The sequence below is a fragment of the Rhynchophorus ferrugineus genome, unplaced genomic scaffold, assembly GCF_030347505.1.
Source record: "Rhynchophorus ferrugineus isolate W39M unplaced genomic scaffold, kcgeb_rfMv2 rfM3, whole genome shotgun sequence".
Classification (NCBI taxonomy): Eukaryota; Metazoa; Arthropoda; class Insecta; order Coleoptera; family Curculionidae; genus Rhynchophorus; species Rhynchophorus ferrugineus.
In genome coordinates, this window is record NW_027472582.1 from 29,819,513 (window position 1) to 29,844,721 (window position 25,209).

A 25,209-nucleotide genomic window follows, 5' to 3' on the forward strand; every position below is an offset into this window, starting at 1 on the left:
AGTAAAATACCAAAAACACGCAAAGCAGAAACTGGGAAAATTCGTTTTTATACGGCTTTTTTTTATTACCGTGCTGTTGTGATCGATATATTGAATAAAGCGGCCTTAATATTGCATGTCCAGCCGTCATATAGACATCATAAAAGAGAACGAACGTTTTTTTTTACGTTATAAAAGTAAATCAACCGAGAGGAGTTGGATAAAAATATAAGAAACGAATTGTTAATATATCTGGTCATTTCTAGTTGATTACTAATAGTAGCTTAGAATGGTCTGTCTATGATGTTAGATTGCTTACAAAGATACGCATGATGTATATTTAAGTTTCAGCACGTAATAATTCAAAAGTAATTTTAAAAAGTCAACTACACTAACAATATAGGCTTCTTCAGTATTGACACATTAATTTTAATGCTGCTATAATTTGTTAACAAGTAATAATTAACTTGCTGTCATTTACCGGCATAAGAATTTGCTTAGATCTGTTGTTTTTCATTTAGTACGAACAACGTATTTCATGAAACTTGGCTGTCTAATTATTTTGTGATATTTTCTATATTTTCTGAAACAACTACCGAGTTTGAGAAACCATAGGGGATTGTATTACTGGATTTATATTCAGTATACCAATAATTAGAAGTTGAGGCTCCACAATGTTTATGAGCCACTATTTGACAATCTTCAAGTCACATTCCCTTTTATTATTTCTTCTTCTTAATAAATCATGTGTATAATAAAAACAATCAATAAATATAATTAAATGTCACTGAACTGCATAGAGGGCAACATACGCTCAGGGTACAAGACTATAAATCAAGCACATTAAATTAACCGTAGTGATTTTTGGCGTTCTGCTACGAATTTTATCAACCCCACCCCAATTGACTACAATTCCAAACTATTACAAAAACTCGATATCCCACATAGATTTAAGAGCTATAGGCAATTCTGAGATATTAATCTTTTATCCCCTATACATTTATCTTTTAATTCAATCTTCCCTTTCACGGTCCGATAAATCGATTCTCCAAAACAAATTAAACTTATATAAAAACAAGGGTTGCTTGAAATATCATTATTGAGCAAGCGAGATCGGGCTTTAAACATGACTATGTGTAAAGCAAACGATGCGATTTCGTAAGAAAAAAAAGCATTAAAGGTAGCAAAAAGCGGCAGAAAAGCAGGTGACATTTTAAGACATAATATTTAACTATGTTTGATCAAAGTTATACAATAAAATCTGAATTAAAAATTAAACATTCTGTCTTAATAGTTAAACAAAAAAAGGCTGAAATAAAAGTGTGCAATATATTATTACCATCAGCGCACACTGCTCGTCAAATGTCATGGACAAATATGGGAGGAAGGTCAAAGGAATGCTATCAATTGACGGGTCCACCTCAAAAACCAACACAAAATTAGTAACAATGAAAGCAAACCAAACTAAAATGCTATTAAAACATGCTGAACCTTTAATTAAAAAAAATCAGTGATTAAAAATGCTATTTAAAGATGCCCAAATGTTCTGAATACTAGCTCAAAGTTTTTTTAACTAAGCAAACAACATAAAACAATAAAAATTATAATGAACTAGTATCCAAAATGATTTGGATAATTCCCAAATATCCGCACCAATAAAGCTGAAAAGATGCATTCCATAAAACGGTTACACTTAAATAAGATAACTAGTATTAAATATCATGCCATACCATAAACAAACGCTAAAAGCAAACAATCTAGTTTGACAAGGCTCCAGAAATAGAGATATTACTTACCACTGCTTGAACTTGGCCAGGAACCAATGGTTGTCCGGGTGCTATTCCCATCTGCTGCATAAGAGCATTCTTAAGTGCGAGGTGGTTTCTACCATTGATTAAGAGCTGATCCTTGAGGTGTTGAGGAGGGTGAAAGTATTTGCAAGGTGGCTTTTCTCTATTACATCGGCCCTGAAAACAAAAATATGTTAAAATTTCATTTTATCGCATTAAAAAATATATATTCAAGTTTATAGAGTTGAATTAAATAAAATAATAATAGGTAAATTCCAAAAATTCTATCGAAAATTCCATACTTTAGATTAAGGTAACGCCCACCGTTGTATTGTTTAGTAAGTTTATATTTGTGAAGGAATTTAAAGTTAAAAACACAAGTATAATCGATGTGTGGTTACGTTAACCAGTTATATACTAGGCTTAAACTTAAATAATTTCTCCCAGATACTTGTTTTAACTTTCTTCAAAATTGAAAGCTATTCTGAAAAGCGCCTTAGAAATTAAGTATTATATTTAGCAGTTCTAGAAACACAATATATTTATAATCGGTAATATTGATATACCCTTGATTTAAAAAAGAAACGAATGAGAGCTATAAGGCTATTTCATTTTCCAACACTATCAAATTCGAATCGTACAGTAGAGCAAATAAATCCAAATCAAAATAGCTGACCATCGTTCTGGGCCCTGCCAGATGTTACCGTTCAAATATTCCTGCAAAATCAATCCTGCAAATGAACTGAATAGGTCATTGCCCATTCAATTTGTGCCTTGTACAGTATTGGTGCTGAGGCAGCCAGGCGAATATACGTGTTATATTGGACCGATGCCTCGATTTTGTATTTGAACACCATCCGGAAGATTAGTTGGATTAGGACCAGTAGCCGTATTAATATGTATTAGGCTAAATTGTTTTCGTATTAAAATAAATATAAGCACGAACATACGTACAAATAGGGATATTTGATTAATCGTATTAAATTGTAATTAACATAATTAAGTATTTTATTATCCTTGCATAAATAAAACATGAACAAAAAGTACAGTTCTAGTAGAAGAGGGAAATTTGAAATTTTAGAAATTGAATTTAAGTGCCAATTTTAATATAGTAACTCCATTGTTTTTGTCAATAATATAATATTTCCAAATAAAATAGACAGAATTTAGGAAGGTGTAAAAACTACGTAATTAACAATAACTTTGGAGCACTTTCAATATTTTAACTGAAAAGTAAAGAAAATTTCCACGATATATCCAGAGTTATTCCAGGACCGGAAATATTTTAAGATACTAAATGTAGTCAGATGTATTTGATGATATTTTTATATTTTTCTCTGTAAAATTTAAATGTAATAATATATACTATGTCAAATTAGTAATTACAAATATATACTTTGGGAAATTAAAGTTCTGATCATTTTGTTATTCTTAAAAATGCACTAAAATATTTGTGCATAATATTAAGAAAATCTATATAAATCAACCAATATAATAAATCCCTATCTTGATGCGGTGGCAAATTAATGGTAATTTAGTCGACTAAAACATTTCTGTTACCTGGCAGTAATACCCATCCACATGATTTATAGAATTAATTATCAATTATCGGAAAATAAATTGGGACAGTTCCCGGCACTATTAAGAGGGTTTTGTATAGTTTTATAATTATTTGTACACATATTATCCATTAATATATTACGATTTAGTTTCCATAAAGTTTAGTTCGTAATTCGCGAATTCTTCAACGTTAATTAATTGTATAATTGTACAATCACTGGTTAAAAAAATGGTATGTTACAAAATTTTATAAAGATGTTAAAATTGGTTTATAATATATTTACTATTTAGGTCCACAATAATTTCCTTGTCTGGAAACTATAGGGCAGCACAACATATTATGTATTTAAAAATATATTATATAATCACATTTTGTTGTTTGTGACTCATTTGATAACGCCCAACAATTCCACTAATTAAGATTATTAAGGTAGAAAAGGAAATAATATTGTTGAAATTTATAAATTGATCAAATATTTCTTGACCAAATGTCATTATGGTTTCGAAGTCTTGCTTGATTTATTTCTATTTAGTATTTTATGTATGTGCACTTTATGATCGAGAGTTAAACTTTTTTTTGGGACAGTTGGCATCAATATGTTTAAACAATCTCATGCATGTAGATATTTATGGGTTTCTTTTTGTACTGAATACTCAATATTGTTAGATGTAATATTGTTGCTATTCAAAATATCATGAATATATCATATGTAATTACTATTAAAATCAGAATCCATTCAGTTAAGCTATAAGAATGACAGTTTCTACAAAACATAAGGATATAAACCACAACCACATTCTGTTATCCAACCCCTTTCCGATTATACAATATAATTCTTGAATTGTGGTATGCAGCTTACCTAAAAATATGATCAAAATACCTGTTCCATTACTTAAGTTTGAAGGGCGAGGCAAAGTAAAGCATGCTTAAAAATATACTATTGCGAACATAGTTCTTCCGTATTCATTAAAGCAAACCTTACTAGTGCTAAGAAAATAAAACAATTAAATTATGTAGTATGCTAACCAGTTTAGAACTGGTGATGATGCATATTTGCAATTTACAGCATTTAACTTGGGTCTAGTGTCTAAATCAACCATCATAAATTATTCATTGACCATCATAATGAAAAAGAAACATTCTACGGTAAGTATAGCATGTCGAATGGATTTTATTGTATTGCAGGAATACAAAAACGCAAACTAAGACTTTAATGTTTCCGTTGAATAAATAACAAAACTATTTCCATCAGATACGTAAAACGTGTTTTTCTCCATTAAGCCGTTATAGTACTTAAAATGATTTACGGTGACGTAGAATGTCATTTATTAAAACAAACTGTATACTTTGTTGGTGGAGCTTTCGGCACTAAATTAAATTTTCTTTAAGGGTTCCCCATGAACTTTCCTACGGATAAATCACGCTGTGACATTTCATTCTTTACAGCGGCATATCATGTATTTTCTGCCCGAGTATCACCAATGTAAAGGTGCTTCCTACGGAATAAATATTTTTGCTTTTGTTTTTTATTTCGGATGAGATATTTTTCCAGTAGGCATATCCATAATTTAGTAAGAACATCCAAAGTAATTAATGTATATTCTAAATATTATAAATGATAAATGTTTAAATATAAAACAGACAAAAGCAGATTAAAAAAACTGGATTCGAAATAAAAAGTATCCACTCGATAGAGTTGATAATTAATCTACATAATGAGTATAATTTAAAGTATAAAGTTCAACTATATCCCGAAATCTTAAAGAGTTAAAAAGCGAATGTTTTGCAGATTTATTTCAAAGTTGGAGTTTGCTAACTAGTATGTATATTTGCTTAACGAAAACAAGTTTTGCGTGCATAAGAAAAATAAATTTATTTTTACGTACTAAGGGGTTAGATTATCTTAGGTAGTTTGCATTATCTTAAATGATTAATTAATGTAAAGTTATATTTGAATGCTATTTTTGAGGAAACACTATACATTTATAGCTTATTATATAACAGATTTTCAGTATACTCAATATCTCGGTGCTCCAAAGTATCACCAACTCTAATTCTTGAAATAATATTGTTTTATCACAATAAAATTGTGTTTAAATTCAATAAACTAATTGATGCCAATTAAAAACCCTCGGTGCCTTCATAAAAAAGTAATATAAAGTGTTTTTTTTTGTTTCAGATGTATACATAACAATTATACATAGAAAATCAGTATACACAGTTAAATATACATGTTTAAATTTTCAGACCAATACAATAACATGATATATAAAAATCCAATAAAACTAAAACCTGCAGGAACAAAAAACTAAGATCGATAACGGAATAGGAATATTGGAGCGATTTTGATTTGGCACAAACAGTAACCTGCTTGATAAAACTGCTTTACTTCAAACGAAAAGTTTTCGAAGATTAAGGATTTCGTTCAGTTTTAAAAATCGAAGTAAACTCGTCTTTTAAAGTATATTGGAATTTGCCAAGATAAATAAATCATTGCTGCTAAAAAGGGAACTTTTTCGAAAGCCAGCAGGCATTCCAGCAAAAATTAACGTTGAAAAAGGAAAAAAATACAACTAAATGAGTTGGTCTGAGCGTAAGTCGTGTTAGCAAACATTCAGGATATTTAAAATTATATATACTTCATTTCTAAGTGTTTATTAGAATTATTTAACTAAATAATAACACGACAAATATATCATACAAATAATATTCGGTACAAACACTTTATATACTGATTCGTTTTATCCGTTAGTCTTTTATTTCGTTTTATAACCAAATTATAATATTATAATAAACGATTATTTCTATTGCCAAAATGATAAGAGCTCCGACAACACCCACAAATGAAACTGCAAAAAAGAAAGATAAGGAACTTAATTTAATGGTCCATTTTAACGTGGCTCTCTCGAATTTAATATCTCTTAAGCTTGAAAAATTTGAAATTTAACACCTATCTAAGAAATTAAAACCGTCGGTTTTACCTAAGCGCCGCTGCCTATAGCCTCCTTCCTCATCGAGTTTTAATGGATCGCAAACTTCCTTTTACGATCTGCACCAAGATTAAAAGTGCAATCACTCGTTCCTAATCACAGATTAAAACGAATAATAATGGCACTTTATAGTAGTGCTTATTCTTATTGAATTTGTTACGTTTTTTGATGCTGGATTCATTCGTAGGAAATAATTTTGTTATATTAATATAGTTTTGTTATATTAATTCTCTTGTGAAAATTAGCTGCAACAAAACTTATTTGTTAGGCATAGATTATGTTAAGTCACAACGTTGTCTATTTGCGAATATTGAAAATACTGTAATTACCAAATACTATTAGGTGCTTATATGTACTCAGATCTTCTTTTTTACTTTAAAAATACATTTACTGTTACAATATGTATTAACAGAAATATTTTCCATCATGATCTATAACTTTTTCCCATATTTTGTAAATGATGATACAATGTTGACAAAACGAGATGATGGTTTGCCAGCATTCCATCTATCGCACTTTTTCATCATTTTCAAACCATACGTCAAGATTCTCGATCTGAACAAGATATGTTTGGTTGGAACGGTGTATGCGGCAGAAATTCGTATTTGAGCTGCAACAATGTATAATTAACAAATTTTGCAACGTGTGACCGAAGTTGTCATGTAATAGGATGACCTTTGTCTGGTACTCGTTATTATACCTTTTATAACCATATATAGGTCAATTAAGTTGGCGACGATAGACATCTGCAGTAACAGTTTTCGGTTTCAGCAGCTCGTAATACATTACGCCTTGCTGATGTCAAACCGCAAGATTTCAAGGCCATGGGCACTCCCTGTCAATGTCGATATGAATGGTACTCATGCATTAATGCGTGAATGTTGCTTGGGATTGTCGTAATATAAATACTACTCATCATCAGTCACAGTATACCACAGAAAACTCTTGTTTTTTCCCGAGGTTGAAGCGATTCGAAGGGGCATTTTCAATCAAATTGTGTAGTTGCCATTTTCTTTCCTTTTCATTTGAGAAACAGAAACAGCATAATCATAAGTTTCTAAAAGACTTTGATGTGCTTCAGTTCACGATTTCTTCAAGACAAACAACAAAAATAAGGAATGCAACTTTGAGAGTTCCATAATTAGTGCATGAATAACTCAATAATACTACATAGAAAAATGTTAAAACCAGCTAAAGCTCTTCTATCTTCAACATCCATCAATGAGTTAAAGCGATGACTTAATTGAGTGGAATATTTAGCCCACTATTACCTTTATCCTTCTAGCCTTTTTCACCCTTAATTCCTCATCATCTTCCTCAGCTTTTTAGGCTGACCTGGTTGGAAAATCTTTATTAACAATCAACAGTACATTCCTTTGAATTAAAGAAGAGTAGTAAAAATTCCTGCATATGTGTTTGACCTGAATTTGGTTTGGTTTGGCTGATAAATAAACAATAATTTGACAAGTCGGCTTTGTGGCGCAGTAGTAAAGGTGACAGGATGGTCCTCCTACTGCTGCGATAGCTGCGGGTTCGAATCTGCTGGGGCATGGTCGTAAATTTATGTTTGTGATAGTTTAAAATTTGTGAATGTTCTAGGCAAGAGTGTAAAATCCGACAAAGAAAATGATCCGAGTCACGCCAGTAACCAGGCTGGGTAAGACCGGATGTCTTCTTCGAATATATATATATATATATATATATATATAATTAATTAAAAAAATTTAAAAATTAAATTAAATATAATATAAATTAATTAATAATTAAATTAAAAAAATTATTGATAACAGATAATTTAAAATATTTAAAATAAATTATGCACGAATTCAATTAAACACTTTGAAAAATTAAGCAAACATGAAAAGCCATCAAAAAGAAACCCCAAAGCCAAACCGAGCGACAGACTAACTACGGACTTGTATCGGATTTATGTTGTACAGTCTGACAAATGATGCTTAAGTTAACTTAGGAAGTTTCTACTGAACACACATTTACTGCTCAAAGTGTGATGATATTAGGAAAGTTTGGAGAAACTTTAAATATAACGTTGTTCCGCAGAAAAATAATGGGCTCGCTTTTAACCAATTTATATTCTACGTTTAGCTTTGGAGTTTTATTGAAACTAATGCCTTTAGAAAAAGAGCTTTAAAACATGCCAAAAGTGTGTGGACGACTTTCACCAATATCCATAAAAGTTTTCGGCTTCCATATTTTCATGGGAAATATTCATAATTCGCAAAAGGAAAAATATACGGTGGTAAACATCGTCGTGATAAAGATTAATATATATCCCGGAATAAAATATAGCTGTGTGTTCTGAAAGATTTCCCTTAATGGAAGTTTCCGACAAATTTGAATATAAATTAACTTTCATACTTCATAACCTTAAATTAGTACCGTTTCGTTCGATATCTCGAACTCGTACCCAATTCAGCGGCGACCTCCGAACAAATTTCATGCCCGAATGACAAAAACGATTTTTCTGAATAGACATTTTCCCGAACACACTGAGACATCCATTAACCGAATAACAAAAGCATATTTTTCCGATAAATAAAAAAAGGCAAAATTCAATTGATCGCCGGTCGGCCCATCTTGACAGGGACATAACCAATTTTCGATATTAAAATGTGGCTGACATTTCACCCTCCGTTCCAAAAATAAGCCCTCTCGACTTCAGACGACAGTAAAAAGACCGTAGCTTGCCTGCGTATTGGCCAGAACTGCTCATGAGCATTTATTTTAAACTGACTTGACATACTTCACAGCCACACGTTGTTGTTTACGAGAGTTGTGGTTAAGAATTAATTTTTAGGTTAATTTTATCTTTACAAATATTTGTTATGGGACAAGGACAAGTATAAGGACAGGAAGTATTATTTAGGCTAATTTTTTATTTACGTCAATGTATTATAATTATTTATTATTTAACAGAGAAAATTAGCAGCAGTCAATCCGAAAATAAGTGTATAACGTAAGAATTATTAGTAAAATGTTATAATTTTGTAACATTAATTATAGAATTGCAAATTGCTAATGTGAGGCTACATTTTATGTTAAATAATATAAAAACAAAAGTTATTTGTGTAAATACTAAAGAGGAATGTTTTAACAGGTAACAGTTTAAGCTAAGTAACAAAATTATCAGAAATCCATATAATTTTACAATATTTACGAAAATTTAAGATAACATATTGCAATAAAACACACAATGTAAATGTTAAAATTGTGAGATTTGTTATAAAACGCTATAAACGCTTTAAACATCTACTTTATGTTAATCTTTTGAAATATCTCAAAATCAGAAAGTTATAAGTATAAAGTATGCAAATATGACCATTTTTCATTCTTAGCCTTACCATAATCTTCAGACAAAACAAGTTTTCATGTCATTTAATATAAATATCCGTTTATTCCATACCAATTTATACAATTAGTGTTACCGAATTAGAACATTTGATACATATTATAATCTTATACATTTAATTTCTTATTGCCTGCTGCTAATTTTCTGTGCTAAATAATAGATAATTATATTACTTGAACAAAATTTTGTAAACATAAAATTAACCTAAAAAAGTCTTCCTAACCACAACTCGTACACAACAAAGCGTATCTGTGAAATCTGTCAAGCTGGTTTAGAATAAATGCGCATGAGCAGCACGTACGCCTGTTGCCTTTTACTGTCGTCTGACTAGTCGAGGTCCCAAGTCCCTAGCTTTTGAAAGTTTTGTTCGCGGTTGAAAGCACATCTTGATGGGCCATTTTCGTTGTCGTTCCCCGTTATTGGAAGGGAAGAGACGATGAATGCGATCGACCAGCTCAGACGGAAAACACACATTACGTGACGGCCAAAAACCTTAATGCATTCTTTCAGGTGTCGATATAAGGTATTTCCTGTAATCGAGATGATAAATTGCCCTTACGGTGCAGTGTGGGTAGGTTTATCTTTTTGTCCGATTTCAAAATACGGGCGCTTAAGGTTCGAGCATATTTAATTTTACAATTTTATTGTTGTGCGTTGATTAAATTACTGCGAAACCTAAGGGGTTCGGTGCGTTTGAAAATTTCAAAATTTTATTCTATTAAACACTACAATGCGTCAAGTATAAATTCCCGAAATGCAACTATTTTCAAACATTTTAGTTGATTGTGACAAAGGCAAGTTTCCTGGCAAATTATTCGATAAATTAATAGTTTATTATGGCGTGACTATAAGAAGAAACTGTGATGCGCTACATAAAAGGCGTTATATGGGCAACTTACTTCCATTATAACCATACAGACTAATATATACAGCATGATAAATATCTAAGTAGCCTGATTCATGGTGCTGCATTTTCTCTTTCGAGTTGCAATAGTGTATCCTTCAGAAGTTTTGAAACGCGTTGCCGTGTTTTGTCATACAAGAGTATGTGCCCATTCGTTATTCGCTATTGGTGGTCTGTTTACAACAATAGGTTGTTCAATTTATTCAATTAGCGCCGACAGACATATATAGACTACACTTTAGTGATCCCACCAGATGCACGGTAAAACTTTGGGTCAAGCCATTACGTTTTGCGCTTGGGATTATCGTAATAGATCTACTTTTCATAGCTAGTCTCTGTGCAAATCTGTTTTCTGTAGCATACGTTGATTTGAGTTGAGTGAGTTTTTTGTTTAACAAACAATGTAACCTCGATGTTGAAACGGCGTGGCATGGAATGTGTGGAAGTTTTCACAGAATACTACATTAGTTCAAAATGGTATTATTTCTTCAACTCCTAGGTACCTCTAGTGTTCTCGATAAGTGGTAATACTTAGACTTTTTTACAAATTTTTAACTTGATGTAATTTCTCTTAACCCGTTAATTACTTCGGTGACCGTTAGTGTCCTTAAATCTTTGTGGATGTCTCCATTTATAATTTGCTATGGGGCGTCAAGAATGCTTCGAAGAAGTGAGCAACCGTTTAGAGCAAATGCAGGTATTAAGATACTTGAATGTCTCAAAATAATGACATCTTCACATACTACTGTTAAATGAACCTCTGAATGGAAGATATCATAGAAAATCATCTGAAACTTCTATATTTAGAACACTATTCGAGATAAGAGGAACTGTATAACAACTGCCATCATCAGAAGTGGATATACTTGGTAAAGATTGTTTGAATTTCTGCGATGCCGAAAATACCGTATTGGCTAAGAAGTTGAGCGTACGCTGATGACGAACGTAATAACTTACTAAAACTTAATACAGATGATTGATGACCACATTTGAAAAAATAAAGCGCGTCCCAACATCTATATTTTATATCAATAATTACCCAAAAAAAAACAAAAAGTTATCTCAGTATATGAACAATCGACATTAAAATAGATATTCTACATCATTTAGATATTCTAGAATCATTTAGAATCCGAATGTGTAAAATGATATTTTCACTTGATATTTCTTTCTAAACGAAATCTTCTTTCACGTTTAAAATAACAAAAAGCAGTTTAAACCATTAAAGTGTAGAGTGGTTAGTGAATTTATAAACTAGTCAATAATTTTTGCTATTTAAAGAATTCGGACGACGTTATTACTCGCTACAAACGGCTCACCTGCAATTTGATGCTAAAAACTAAAAGCTTAACATTACCCTTGAAGAAAATGCCACCAAGACAAGCATCCGAACGAACATAAAAACCTGACTGATATGGATAAACCGCCAGTCAATAAACATAAAGAAGTTATTACTCCGATAGAGCAATAAAAAGCAAACGGCCAATTCGCGGTATTACAAAATTTATGTATGGAATAACGTAAGGAGAATTATTCGAGCAGTTAAAGTTGAAGAATGACGATGGGCTAGAAAAAAGAATAAACAGGATAGCACATTTCCACGCAATATTTAATAATAAATAAGTACTATTAATGTTTAGATTAACATTAATATGATTAAATTTACAACATGGAACACTTATCGCAAACGTATATCTAAAATAAACGCACAATTTATCTTTTTACTTCGTTTTAGACCCTTTGTTGGATCAAACACGCTTGCAAGTTTGATGTGAATTTTCCACCACTTGATACCTTACCCCCGTGTTTTCTGATGGCTATTGTTTTAACCCTATCATTCAAATCACCCCCTTTTTGCGATTTGATATCGCAAAGCTGGAAGGGTTTAAAATTGACTTTGCCGCTACTTAATAATGAAATCCCCCACAAGTCCTTCGGAAAATCAACTGCTGCTTTTTTTCAGTCCACTTAGTAATCCTGAGTTTAAAAAGATCTTGATGTATCGATATAGGTCTAAGTATATTTCGTATTTTAGGGTGGGATTAATTAAAGAGAAAGAGAGGGGCATAATAATTTAATTAGAATTGTCAAATAGATGAGAAATCATCTTAAATAAAGTGTAGTTTTGATGTTCCCCAGTCTCTAAAAATATGATATGTCGCGATTTTTATTACGCAATTTTGTCAAGTATAAAGAAAATATATTTTCCCAACGAATAGTTATCGAGCGCCATGGTTATTCACATGCCAAATGAATTCACAAAAAAAACTGCATAGAAATGCTGAATGGTCGATCAAGTCAAAACAAAAAAAATGTATTATTGACATGTGTAAAATGCGTTATTGAAAAAAATTTACCAATTTTATATACCTCCTGAACCTATTTACCTGCTTATATATATTTTCGACATTAAATCTAATAATCACGATAAAAAAATTTGAGTAAATAAAGCTGTATGTACGCATATGCTAAACTCGGATTATACTCTGTGTTAAAATTAAATCGAGTTCAATATGCGCATGAGCCAAATCCGGAGATATTTGTGGAGTAATGTATCCTTGACTCTTCGGTAATCCCAACCGTGCGAAGTTTTAGATTAACGAAAAGGAGGAAAAAAAACCTTGAACTCATAAACACATTTGGTTTCTTATTTATATTATATTTATTTTTACAAATAAATAGATTATATATATTAAAAAAGGTTATTATTGTATAACACAGCTATTTTACAATAGTTAAAACAGGAAGGTACCCATTTCGTAAGGAATTGAAATTGTACAAGCAGTATAAATCCGGCGAAATTCAGCCAGGTAGGAAATTTTCTATTTATTCCCGAAGCTTTGTCAAAATCTAGTATTAATTTTCCAGACGGCTGGTCCGGGGAAAACTCCACGGTCACATCATGAAATAAAACCCCAACGAAAGAGAACAATACGCAGCATCATCGTTTTTCCGGCGAGCAGCAAAGTGTATCGTCGTGTGCAAGAAATCCGTTGTTGCGCCATTTTTGTCATTTCCGTTTCGTTATATTTATTTCATGATACTCTTGTTTTGGTTTTTGTAAACACGACATAGCATCATGAACGAGGTACTACTACGACTATGAAATTTAAACTTTTAACGTCAATTACATGTTATTATCGTCAAACAGTATTTTTAGTTCTCATTTTAACGCTGTTACGCTATCACTCTGTATCACAATCTGATACCTGCCCGCTTCAGTGAGCACAACATGGCGTAAAATATGAACAAAATCTTTAGTTTCAAAACACTAATAAAGATATATTTAAAATTTGAATATACTGACTCAATGTAATATATATGATACCTGTTTGGCTGGCCATAATATAAAAGTATTAATCTTGCATTTTAAAGCTTGGAACTTAATTAACTTCTTTTGTTCCGTTACAAGACGTCATTTGAAAATATGAATTTTATTTACGAAATGTACAAAGAAAACGTTCTGAGAGCAAATCCCAATGGATAAGGATGTCATTCAAAGTTTCAGAGTACGGGCCAATAATACTACCTTGACTGGCACTATCAACATTTCTAAATGTTCGTCCTTTTATTTTAAATCATGATACCAAATCTTTCTATGTTTCAAGATGACTCTATAGATAGGGTATCACTTCTACCAGTGCGATTTTGATAATATTTTGAATTAGCTTGTTTTAATTGCTTGTTTCTAACTGCACTTAACAGTAATTTATTTAGACAGATTCGTCAGTATTTTGATTTAAACCAATTAAAAAAATCAATCTGTCAACGTTTCTTCAACTGTCTTCTGTGTTACTGTTTTCATATTAAGCGATTTAAGTGAAAAAAAATCGTAAGCTTTTTTTTGTACTAAACTTATCCTGACAATAACGAATGCAACAATTCGATATGGTGCGGTGGTTCTAAAGCTATGCTTGTACATATATTTCGGCGGATTAATTCTGTTTATATTGATTACTGATAAATTTAAGCTATGATATTAGATATAAATATTAATCTACACTAAGGCTTTGAGTAATATATAATGCCCTACAAACAAGATCTTAAATGAAATTAAAAATGTTCCAAAACCACCATGTAAATTAATTTTGATATGGTATAACGATATTGCGTGAAGGTGCAAATAATTAATGACGGACCACATCAGGACTCATATGTATATGCAAAGAATATTTGTTTTCTTAGTCAAGTCAAGGTCAAAAAGAAGCTTATTGATGTCCTCAAGAGGTGTGCAGTATTAGTTTTTAAATTTCAAAGAAAAATAATAAAAATTTCAAATTTTAAATTTGCGAGTAAAAATTAGATGGATAATGATTTAGTTCGCAATTATTGGTTCATTTGCTCTTATTCGTTAATACTTTAAATGAAATTGATGTGAATATCCATAGTAGGAATAAAATTTCCACATAAAAAAATCCAGTCAGTTCTTTGTGTTATGCGAGCTGAATGTTCGACTTAATTAATTTTACAAAAACGCAAGTGAAGAAGTTATAAAGTTAGTCAAGTAAAAAGAGAATTATTAAACTGCATTCTATTTTTACTGTCCGTGCGCGAGAAAATGCAAAAGATGTACCGGAAGGGTGGTTATAATTTTCAGATAGTTTCGCTTCGGGTTAAACCAACGTAGCGAAGCTTTCGTAAAAGCTGTAAATTTACTTTAGAATATTATGGTTTGCTTTTGGCCTGTTTAAAGTAACGCCTAGAGTTGATTGTGTATAAAATGGTCTGGTTTACTGTAACAGGTTCATTATCTTCCGATAAAATACTCCATTTTCAAATAATTACACTTTAACTAATTATTTCGGTTTCGACTCGGAAATTATTTTTTGCATTTGGTATCAATTAAAAGAACGCCTCAATGTTAATAGGGTACTTTTTTCATAAAATCATCCAAAAAACATAACGCTGGCTTTGAAAACCAACAAATAACGGACAAAATATTAGGTATGTGATTATATATATCCAATATTTATTATATATTCAAAAAAGTGTCATACTACTGCAATCAAAATGCAGCTGAGACATGAATTGAATTATTGATATAAAAGAGATTTTATTGGAATTTTACAGTATGCAACATCACAAATTTTACGTCATGGCGTTTTTAATTAAAGCAACAGTGGATGCTAAGGAAAAAAAGCTCTAATACTTACATATGATATATACATATGAGCCAATTGATCTCAGCATGTACATAAAATCACAATGTTATTGAGAAAGCCTACGAAGATAAAAAAAGTCTGCTGCTCTTTTATATTGTTAAACTCTTATATCTCAGATAAAATATTTAGAGTTAAAAAAAAAGAGACCAAAGGGACCAAAGTGGTATTGGACCCAATTATTCGCCTACTTTACAGATGTTATATGCCAAAAATGGAAAATACACTAATATAAAAAGATATAAACAAAACATATTGATATATATTGAATATTCATATAATCAAACTAAAATGCGACAATAACAATATGTTGCGATAAATTTCCATGCAAAACTTTGTTGAAAGCGGCATCTTAAAAAGAAAAGAAATAGATCGGATTGGGAATATAAAAAATCTATTGGTTAATTCGAAGAAAATCTCAGTTATCCATTTATAACAAGTTGCTGTTGTATAAGCAAATTCTCAAACAATTCAAGATAGTAACTGTTCTTTAGGAAATCAAGAGAATTACAAAGATACGACATTGGATCGATATTGGGCGATAATGACATTGGATCAGGACACACAAACGATACATAAGAATCAAACCATCTGATCTTGTGGTGTAGTGAAGTTTATTTAACAAAAGAAGAAAAACAGTGTTAGTTAATACATGGACAACTTTACAATAAAAGCTATCTAAGGACCGACTGAGTTTCCTGAAAGCATACCTACTATTTCAGTTACTGCAAAAACATATTGTAGGTTAGCTGGTGATGACCAGTAATAATGTATTCATAGAAAAAATTGAGTCCATGGATTTACAATGGTTATAAATGGTTCAATAATAAAAATCATTAAATCATATCATCAAAATTGATGGAGTTCATTATGGTAACAAAAACATAACACTTGCTGAACTGAACTGATTCTTTCTTAATATCTTAGTGAAATCTGGAACCTAGAACTCAAACAGAAATAATACAAATGATATTGTTGCCATGTAGTTCTAAAAATAGTGATAATGACAGTGATGAACAATCATAAAAATATTGTACTAATGGATTTATTTTCATTAGGTCCATATTAATAATATATTTCCTAAAATATAATCGCAAAATAAAGCAATTCGCCATGATAAGTTGAAGATCAACTATAATAAATATCTGTCTGATGATAAAATAAAAGGTCTTTTATTTTATAAAAGTTTGGAAAATATATCAGTTTGCTGAAAACATATTTTTTTATAAAAAATATATTAGATTTTGATTATTTTTAAATATAAACTTTGGGAATGCAACAAAATATATACTTATTTACTATAGGTTTTTAAATAAAGGTAGATGGGTGTATATTTACTATAATATAACCGGAAAATAAAGTAATCCGTGGTGATAAGTTGAAGACCAACTATAAGCTGAAGAAATATCTGACTGATGATAAAATCAAAGGTTTTAGGTTGGAAAATATATGTTTGTTGAAAAGATATTTTTCATAAAAATAAATTAGATTTTCATGATTTGTATATATTATATAATATTTGCAACTATAATAAAATATATATTTATTTACAATAATATGTTTTTAAATGGAGGTAGGTTGGTGCATGTTTGCTAAAATATAACCAGAAAATAAAATAATCCGCCATTATAAGTTGAATACCAGCTATAAGCTGAAAATATATCCGTCTGATGATAAAATAAAAGGTTTTAGTTTGGAAAATATATTAGTTTATTAAAAAAATATTTTTTGATAAAAAATATATTAGATTTTAATGTTTTTTTCATATATAAAACATTGTAAATATAATAAAATACATACTTATTTACTATAATATGTTTTTAAATAGAGGTAGGTGGATGTAATATTAATTATTCGTTAGTTAAAAGCGAACATTTTCACCTGGACAAGCCGATATTATTGGAAAATTCATAAAATTATTATAATAAAATCGGCAAAACGGGTCATAAATAATGAAATATGCAGAGAAGCGCGGAGTGATATATAAGCGTCCATAATTAAATATATGCGCATTAGCCATTCCGAGCCTAATAAAATTTGAACGCGGATCGGGTTTAGCGGGCATAAATTCCCGTCGTCACGACGTTTAATAAACTCCCCGAGGATCAATCCCGGTTGATTTTTTCACGGCCGGGACCTTCGTCCCGGCTCAACTGTCGTACTTTGGGCTGATTACGTATGGCGCCGTCGAGACCAATTAAATTTTAACTAATTTTATCCGGGGCAGTACCGCGCTCAAATTGCAATCGACCGCTACAGCGAAAAATTGCCGGTTAATATCGCCGGTGGTTCGACGTACATAGCGCGAATTTAATAAATTATCCGTCCCATATTTATTTTGCAATTATTTGCTGCATGCCGAATTAACTGTCGCATCGCGCGGAATTATTTATCGTCGCTCCTGGTTCCCGGTCATTTACGAAACGGACAAAACCGACGAAAAAACGCCGTATTTCCGGTACGGCGCGATTTAAAATTTGCAAACTTGGTTATTGACGCGCTGCACTTTTAATGATCAGTGGGAAATTGTACCACTTTAAAAAATCCCCATCAGTATATAGTATAGTAGACCAATTACGAACAGAGCTAAAAACAAAATGATATCAATGAGAAATACATAAACAATAGTCAAGGCGACAAGACGATCCTCCTACTGTTGCGATAGTCGCGAGTTCGAATCCTGCATGCAAGAGCATGGATGTAATTTATGTTTGTGATTTTAATTGTAAATGTCTTTAGAGAACAGTGGAAATTCCGACAAGTAATAAACGGATGTTTTCTGGGATGGTCTCTGGCCAGTCGGTAGATTTAATTCCGAGGACCGTGTTAAACCCGAGCCCCTGTTAAGTTGTAGGCCTAGTCCAAGTAAGCCTTCTTAACCATAAACTATTAAAAAAACATTATAAATCAAATAAAATGCAAAAATTTAATTTTAGCTTAACTATAGAAAAATGTTAGAAGCCAATAAGAATTTTTTAAATTTATTATTCTATATACTAATTGGCTTAGCGAAAATTTTACCTCCCTTTTTGAGGAAAACGGTGGCACTGGGAGCTCGAAATTTAGCACGGTTAAAGCTTAACATATATGCGCCACCTCAAGTTAAATAAGCCAAAAACAATGAAATTTTATTAAAAAAATTAGGCAAAGAAAATATTATTTTAATCAGCCTGGTATTATTGTTTTTCGATATATATTTTAGGTGAGAAATATGGAAACTAACTACGGAAATATGGAATTATTAACACTAATTTTGTAAACATTTTAACGCACTGACAATATTAAGTTGTTTAACGATTAATGCAATAATATATGCAACTGCACAACATTTTATATTATATTTCACAAAGATGAAATTGCATCATTTTTAAGAGTAACAAATTAGACAGATTTGTTTTGATTCATGATTTAATTTTATGTATATGTCAATATTTTATGTATATACAAAAGTATATTATTATTTTTGTATTGGTTGGGCTCGGCAACGACATCAAAGTGGTAGTAGTTTAAATAATATTACAAAAAGATAAATGGGCTTAGGTAGGTATTAAGTTAAATTGTGTGTATACTGTAGAATATAAAATACATGTAGTAGATAGTTTAAATAAAATTTCTGTTAATTTGCATTCAGTTATTACAACGATTAGTATGTACATATTTTATTTTAAAAGGTTTTTTTTTGTTTTAAAAATGTAAGTTTGATTATTTTTACTTTTTAACGATTTATTTTTTGAAGTCGGTTCCATTTTTGTTATAAATATTTTATTTTTAATTTTAGTGTTGGATATTTAGTCATTAAATTATGCAGTTATTTTCTTAAGTATTAGAATGGATAGCCCAAGTAAAAGTGCAGCCCGAATGAGGAAAAATAGGAATAAAGGAACAATGATTGAAAATAAGGAACGTTTTAGGTCCCGGTGTGAACTAAACGTTCTGACCATTACACATAGAAATAATTGCCTACAATATTTCTACGGCATCTCATATGATATGGTTATTGCTTAGAAAACAAACTGACTGACTTTTATACTGAACTACTTCCGATTTTTCGTTACATCTGTTCAGAAATAACATTATACACAAATATCTGATAATTTTAGATAAAAATATGTGGAAACTTAGTAGGTGCGTTTGAAACTTGAGCTTTTCCTTCGATTTCGCTCCTTCCCCCCTACAGATCCTGATTTGGTTCCAATGGGATTACGTCGGAAGTGGACACTCTTGAATAAAAAAATAATTTTGAAAATCGGCTCACAATTGACGGAGGAAGCGGCGAACATACATTAAAAAAAATACAGCCGAATATAGAACCTTCTCCTTTTTCGAAGTCGATTAAAATATAGTAGATCTTACTATATTCAGGAGACAAATATTATTACCTTATGAGCTCCAAGAAGTCAACTACTAAAAAAAACATATGTTGACAATGAAAGTATCTGTATAATCGCTGTTTAGTTAGTGATTAGTTCCATTGTACTCCATTGCAATAAAACACAAATGTTTTTACTAAATAAAATAGTAAAATTAATTAGACTCAACTTCAAAATTAATTTACAAATAATGATACGCTATTCCTGTTAATTTTCGTAAGATTTCAGTTATGAATGAAAACAATATTAAATGAAGTTCTGCAACTGCATTTTGGCACTGTGGGAACGAACGCCGACATATAAAACAGAATCGGGAACTACACTTGTCTGGATGGGGCTCATCAAATCAGAAAACTTGGGTTGTATCAAACTTTCGGCGGAAATATAATTTTGAAAATTCCGCGCCACCAGCAGATAGCTAATTAAACTTGAATCGAATTGCCACAACAAGAAGAACTCCTTGAACTCTGCCTAATCTGCTAAACTCCCTTTTCTCGTCTCCGTCGGTCCGGGAGTTAATTAACGAAGAGTTGGTTGTCGGCCTTTCTCTACCCGGCGCGTCGCCTTTGATACCATCTTTTCGAGCTGCGAAAACGCAGTTCATTGTCTTGCTTCGAGTTCGCGAAACACGCTAATCTCTTTTAAGAGAGGGAAAAAAAGTTGGATAATTAGTCGCCGTACGGATTTCAAATTAACATTTTCCTTTTTCAAATTCTCGATAATCATTAGTTTTCTCCGATTTATAATACCGTTTATAAAATAGAATGTTTTTTTATCGGCTATTTAAATGAACTTTTATGTTGGTCACAAAACTTTCCTAATCTAAATTTTCTAGAGCATGCAAAAGCTCAATTATGGCACAACCTACCGCTCCAAACAATACGCTAAAAACTACAGAAATAGTAATTCTCCGTAGAGAACCCGTATAGTTAAATAACAAGTCCTTTATTCGGTATAGTTTATAGACTTCATTAAATAAATCACCTTACATTTCTAATACTAAAATACAGGAATATCAACTTAAAACATTTGTATTAATTTACTAGCAAGAAGCAATTGAAGTTCGATTAATAGTAATGTATTTGTTGGCCTTTATTGGATTAACAATTACAATAAAAATTATTTATACAGAAAATTATGAAATATAAAACAAACTTCGATTAAAATCAGTAGACATGGAAATTATTTTAGAACACATATGTCATACTACTGCTTATAAATAATTTCAAATACCCATGCTCAGAGCAGAGTAGTGGAGTAGAAAAAGATATGGATATATATGGATATTTTTGAAAAAGATATTGATATTTTTGCTAGCCGATATTTTTCAAAAAAAAAGATACATTAAACATTTTAAAAACCCTTTAATAATATGTAAATTATTTAAAATATCGATATATTGAAATATCTATATTTTTCTCGACAATAGACATCCCATCATCATAAACTGATCGTCACTAAACAATTATACAAAAAGTGAACAAATATTCAATTAGCAATCTCTCAATATATTTATTCCGTTGAGTTGAAATCATATCCTATATATTTTTTATTTAAACAGGTAACGAATTTGGCTACATAACTGTTGACATCTAATAACTGGATAGTGACTAATTTCGTGCTTGTTCTCAAATCAATCAATAATTTAATTTTGTGTCGTTTTATAATGCGACTAAAAAGTTATCTGAATTATTAAGGTATACCATCATGATCCACACTACTACAGGTTAATATAATTGGTTATTAAAAAAAGTAGGTCCAGTGGCTTTCATAAGATAGAGGCTAAAAAGAAGCAAAAACTGTCATACCATAAAGCCTGAGGTTTAGATATTTTTAGTGAATAATTCAAGACTACCTTACAAACTGAGTTTTCGTCCAACAAGTCCCGAAATTCATTGCCTTCAAATTATTTTAGTTCTTTATTATTTCCAAATCACTACTTTCAAATCGATAAAACCAAAACCGGTTCAAACCGATGAAACATGATGTGACATTAAAAGTAGTTAATGAGCTTTGGCAGAATATTTTTTTAAATCAAACAATAAAAGTAATAAATGCGAAAATGCAATTTGGACCATTCCATTATCACTAAATGAATCAATAATAATGCAAAACTGTTATTTATGTATGATATTTTTATCAATTGATATCACTAACCAAAATTCATGTAGGCAACAACTACTAGTTATTTAATTGTATAGTAATTTCATAGCATCAACTTTTTAAAATAATGCAAGTTTGGTGACCATGGCAGGTTCAATATGCCAATATGCATCATATTATATTATATGTCAATATTAAGGGCTTCACAGATAGACAATTTAAGATATTATTTTTTGTAATATGTATGAATTATTTCTGTATGTTTAGTTATACTATACACCATAACTTGGCTGAGTAAGATCAGATGTCCTCGAGGACAGTGTCCAAGTTGGTCACTGGCCGGTTCATAAACTAAACAGTCCAGGCAAATTCTAATTGGTACTTGCGATTTATCACTAGATATGAATAAATAAAATATGTACTTGCAGATTTAAAAATATACCAATAATAAATTTAACTTTGACCAAAGTAAAATAATACATTTAGGGAGAGTTTCAACTAAAAAAAGGAAAAAAAAATCCACAGATCGTTCAGACTAATATCCATTTGGTTCGGCCCGTTTTCCAAAAAAAAAAGAGCAAAACAACAAGTACGTTCTATTTTCGTCGGCCCCTCACAAATTCCGATACATGTACCAATACTGGCCAGGTAAAAATGCATCGAAATGCAACAGCAGCAGCTTTCGAGACCCGGCCCATACCAACCGGTCGAGGTATCGCTATCTTGTCGTGGCTTTGAATTTTGACGTGCATCGCTTGCAGCGCATTCATGCTACGTCTGCTCGCTCGACCCCTCGACGCTTTTGCGATAATTGACCGTCCATAATGGATGGGGCCGTCGATGTTCGTTTGTTTTTTAGACTTTAATTGGTCATTCTAGCCGGCCGTAGTAGGCCGCAACAGCAGTGGGCGAAACAAATTGTTATCTCTGCAAATATTCGAAGAATGCAATCGCAGCGCTAGTTTTTTTAAAGGGTAATATTCAAAATACGAAAATATTTAAAGCTGACAATTACATAAGTTATAAAATCGAGTCAACCTTTGAGCACTTGAAACTCAGATTTGGAACTTATTTTTGTGCTGCAGTTATGCTTCAGAATATGTGAAAATGCAGAGAAAAAGTTGAAAGGTTGACTCAAAGTGTTTTTGTTAACGATTGTGGATGTTATATACTCGACAAACGTGGAAAAACAATGACAAATGCACTCAAAGATAGGTATTTCCAATACCTAAGTTTTGCTGTGCAGAACAAAGCTGTACAAGTGGTTACTTGATGAATACCTTGAGTTCCAGGTACGAACAGTGATCCATTGCCAATTTGTCCAAGTACAAATGCAAAAAATGTCTTAAGAACTTCGTCTTCATCACCGGCGAGCAATGAACCAAGAAAACTAATGGCTGAGGCGAAGTTTACAAAATATTACTCGCCTGATGAAGCAGCATAGTTTCAAAGTGATGTTCATAACTTTCTCGGTAACTTTTTGGTTTCGTTTGGTCATTAGATCATTAGCACGTAATCGAGAATTTGTTGTAAAATATAAAATGACGAGCAAGGAGAGCGGCTACACCAAGAGCTTCACCAAGAGTTACTGTCGGATCCTAATTCGTGAAACAAATCCCAAGTAGTATAAAAAACTCGTTCAACCTCCGTTCATTTCTGATTTATACTTTTTAATTCAACAAATGGCCGTTAACGGTAAAAAATAGTAAAATATTGAATTTAATGAATATTTCGAAAACCAAAACCACTTTTAAAAAACGGGCTGCTGATTTGGTTTCAGCCCTGATTTTTTGCTGTCGAAAAGACAATCGTTATCAAAAAAGTTCAAAACAAACTTCACTCGAGACATAAAAATGCGACACAAAGCGCGAAATAAAGACGCATCTCGACCATTTCGATATTTTCGACCCTTTCGAGTGTTTGTCGAGACTTTTACCAACACACCCCCTTTTCCTTATCTGGTAAATTGATTTAGCGTGTTTCAAAAGAAAACTTCCGAGTAGATTTGTATATGTAAGTGCATGGACGTACATATATCTATTCATCTCTCTATTTTACCGGTTCTTCTTTGTCCACAACAAATTTCATTCAGTGGTTTCCACGCAAATAATCCTACAATGACATATACACACAATATCATACATACATAACATATAATATCATATTTCGGAATTGGAAAAGCAGATAAAAGCTAGCCATATTCGGAGGGGACCAGATGAAGGAAAACGAAATATATTAGGGCGGTATCGTTGAAAACAAACAATGCAGAGAAATTTTCTGAAACGGCTTCTTACACAACAGCCTATCTAAAAACATTTTATGAAGTAACAATCTCCGCGCGGAGTATCCCAATTAAGTGTGAGAATGAGCCATCCTTGGCCGCGATGGCACTCCTAGCGTTGAGAAAGGGGGAAGAATCTGTTGATGGAGCAGGAAAAATTAATACCCCTTTAGAGAACAAACGGTTCGTTTTGCGTTTTAGGCGTAGAGTGGTGGTAAATTTTCCGAAAGATATATGAGAAGCGGAGCTGGCGCTCGAGATGAACTTAACGCCTTGAAGCTTTAATCATTAGAACATCTGTTAACGATGTTTTGAATGTTCGGTTCATTTATAACAAAAGGTGTTGATTAGCCAATTAAATCCTCCAACCACTTACCCTACTACACACTCAACAATTTTTTAAAGCTTTTAATGTAGTTGCGTAAATATGACTTTATTATTCAAATTTAATTTAACATAAATGTCTATTAATTGGCGTCGGGAACTATCGATTGAGAACAGTCAAAACAGTCAACAGTTGCAAAAGAGTCGAACTGGTCGAAAGTCAAAAATTAGGCACTGAAAATAGTAATGATTGTGACTATGACTAGTAATGACTATTTTATATTCGTGATAAAAGACGAAGAATTTTGTTTAATTTTCTCAGATGTATAGATCAGCTTATTTTAAATTGGCAATTTAAGTGGCAATGTGAAAAAAGGAATG

The 25,209-nt window shown here is 31.5% G+C and overlaps 1 protein-coding gene across 12 annotated transcripts in view; it reads right to left on the minus strand.

Annotated features, from left to right (window-relative positions):
• Nucleotides 1–25,209, minus strand: part of mbl (splicing regulator muscleblind) — a 630,287-nt gene that overhangs the window by 30,049 nt on the left and 575,029 nt on the right. For 7 of the 12 annotated variants that reach the window (XM_076398245.1, XM_076398242.1, XM_076398243.1 and 4 more), the window contains one exon: nucleotides 1,776–1,946. In XM_076398245.1, the coding sequence (XP_076254360.1) occupies nucleotides 1,776–1,946 (171 nt within the window). Of the gene's footprint in view, nucleotides 1–1,318; nucleotides 1,400–1,775; nucleotides 1,947–25,209 lie in introns of all 12 variants that reach the window. The other 5 variants (XM_076398237.1, XM_076398234.1, XM_076398238.1 and 2 more) reach the window with 1 other exon arrangement.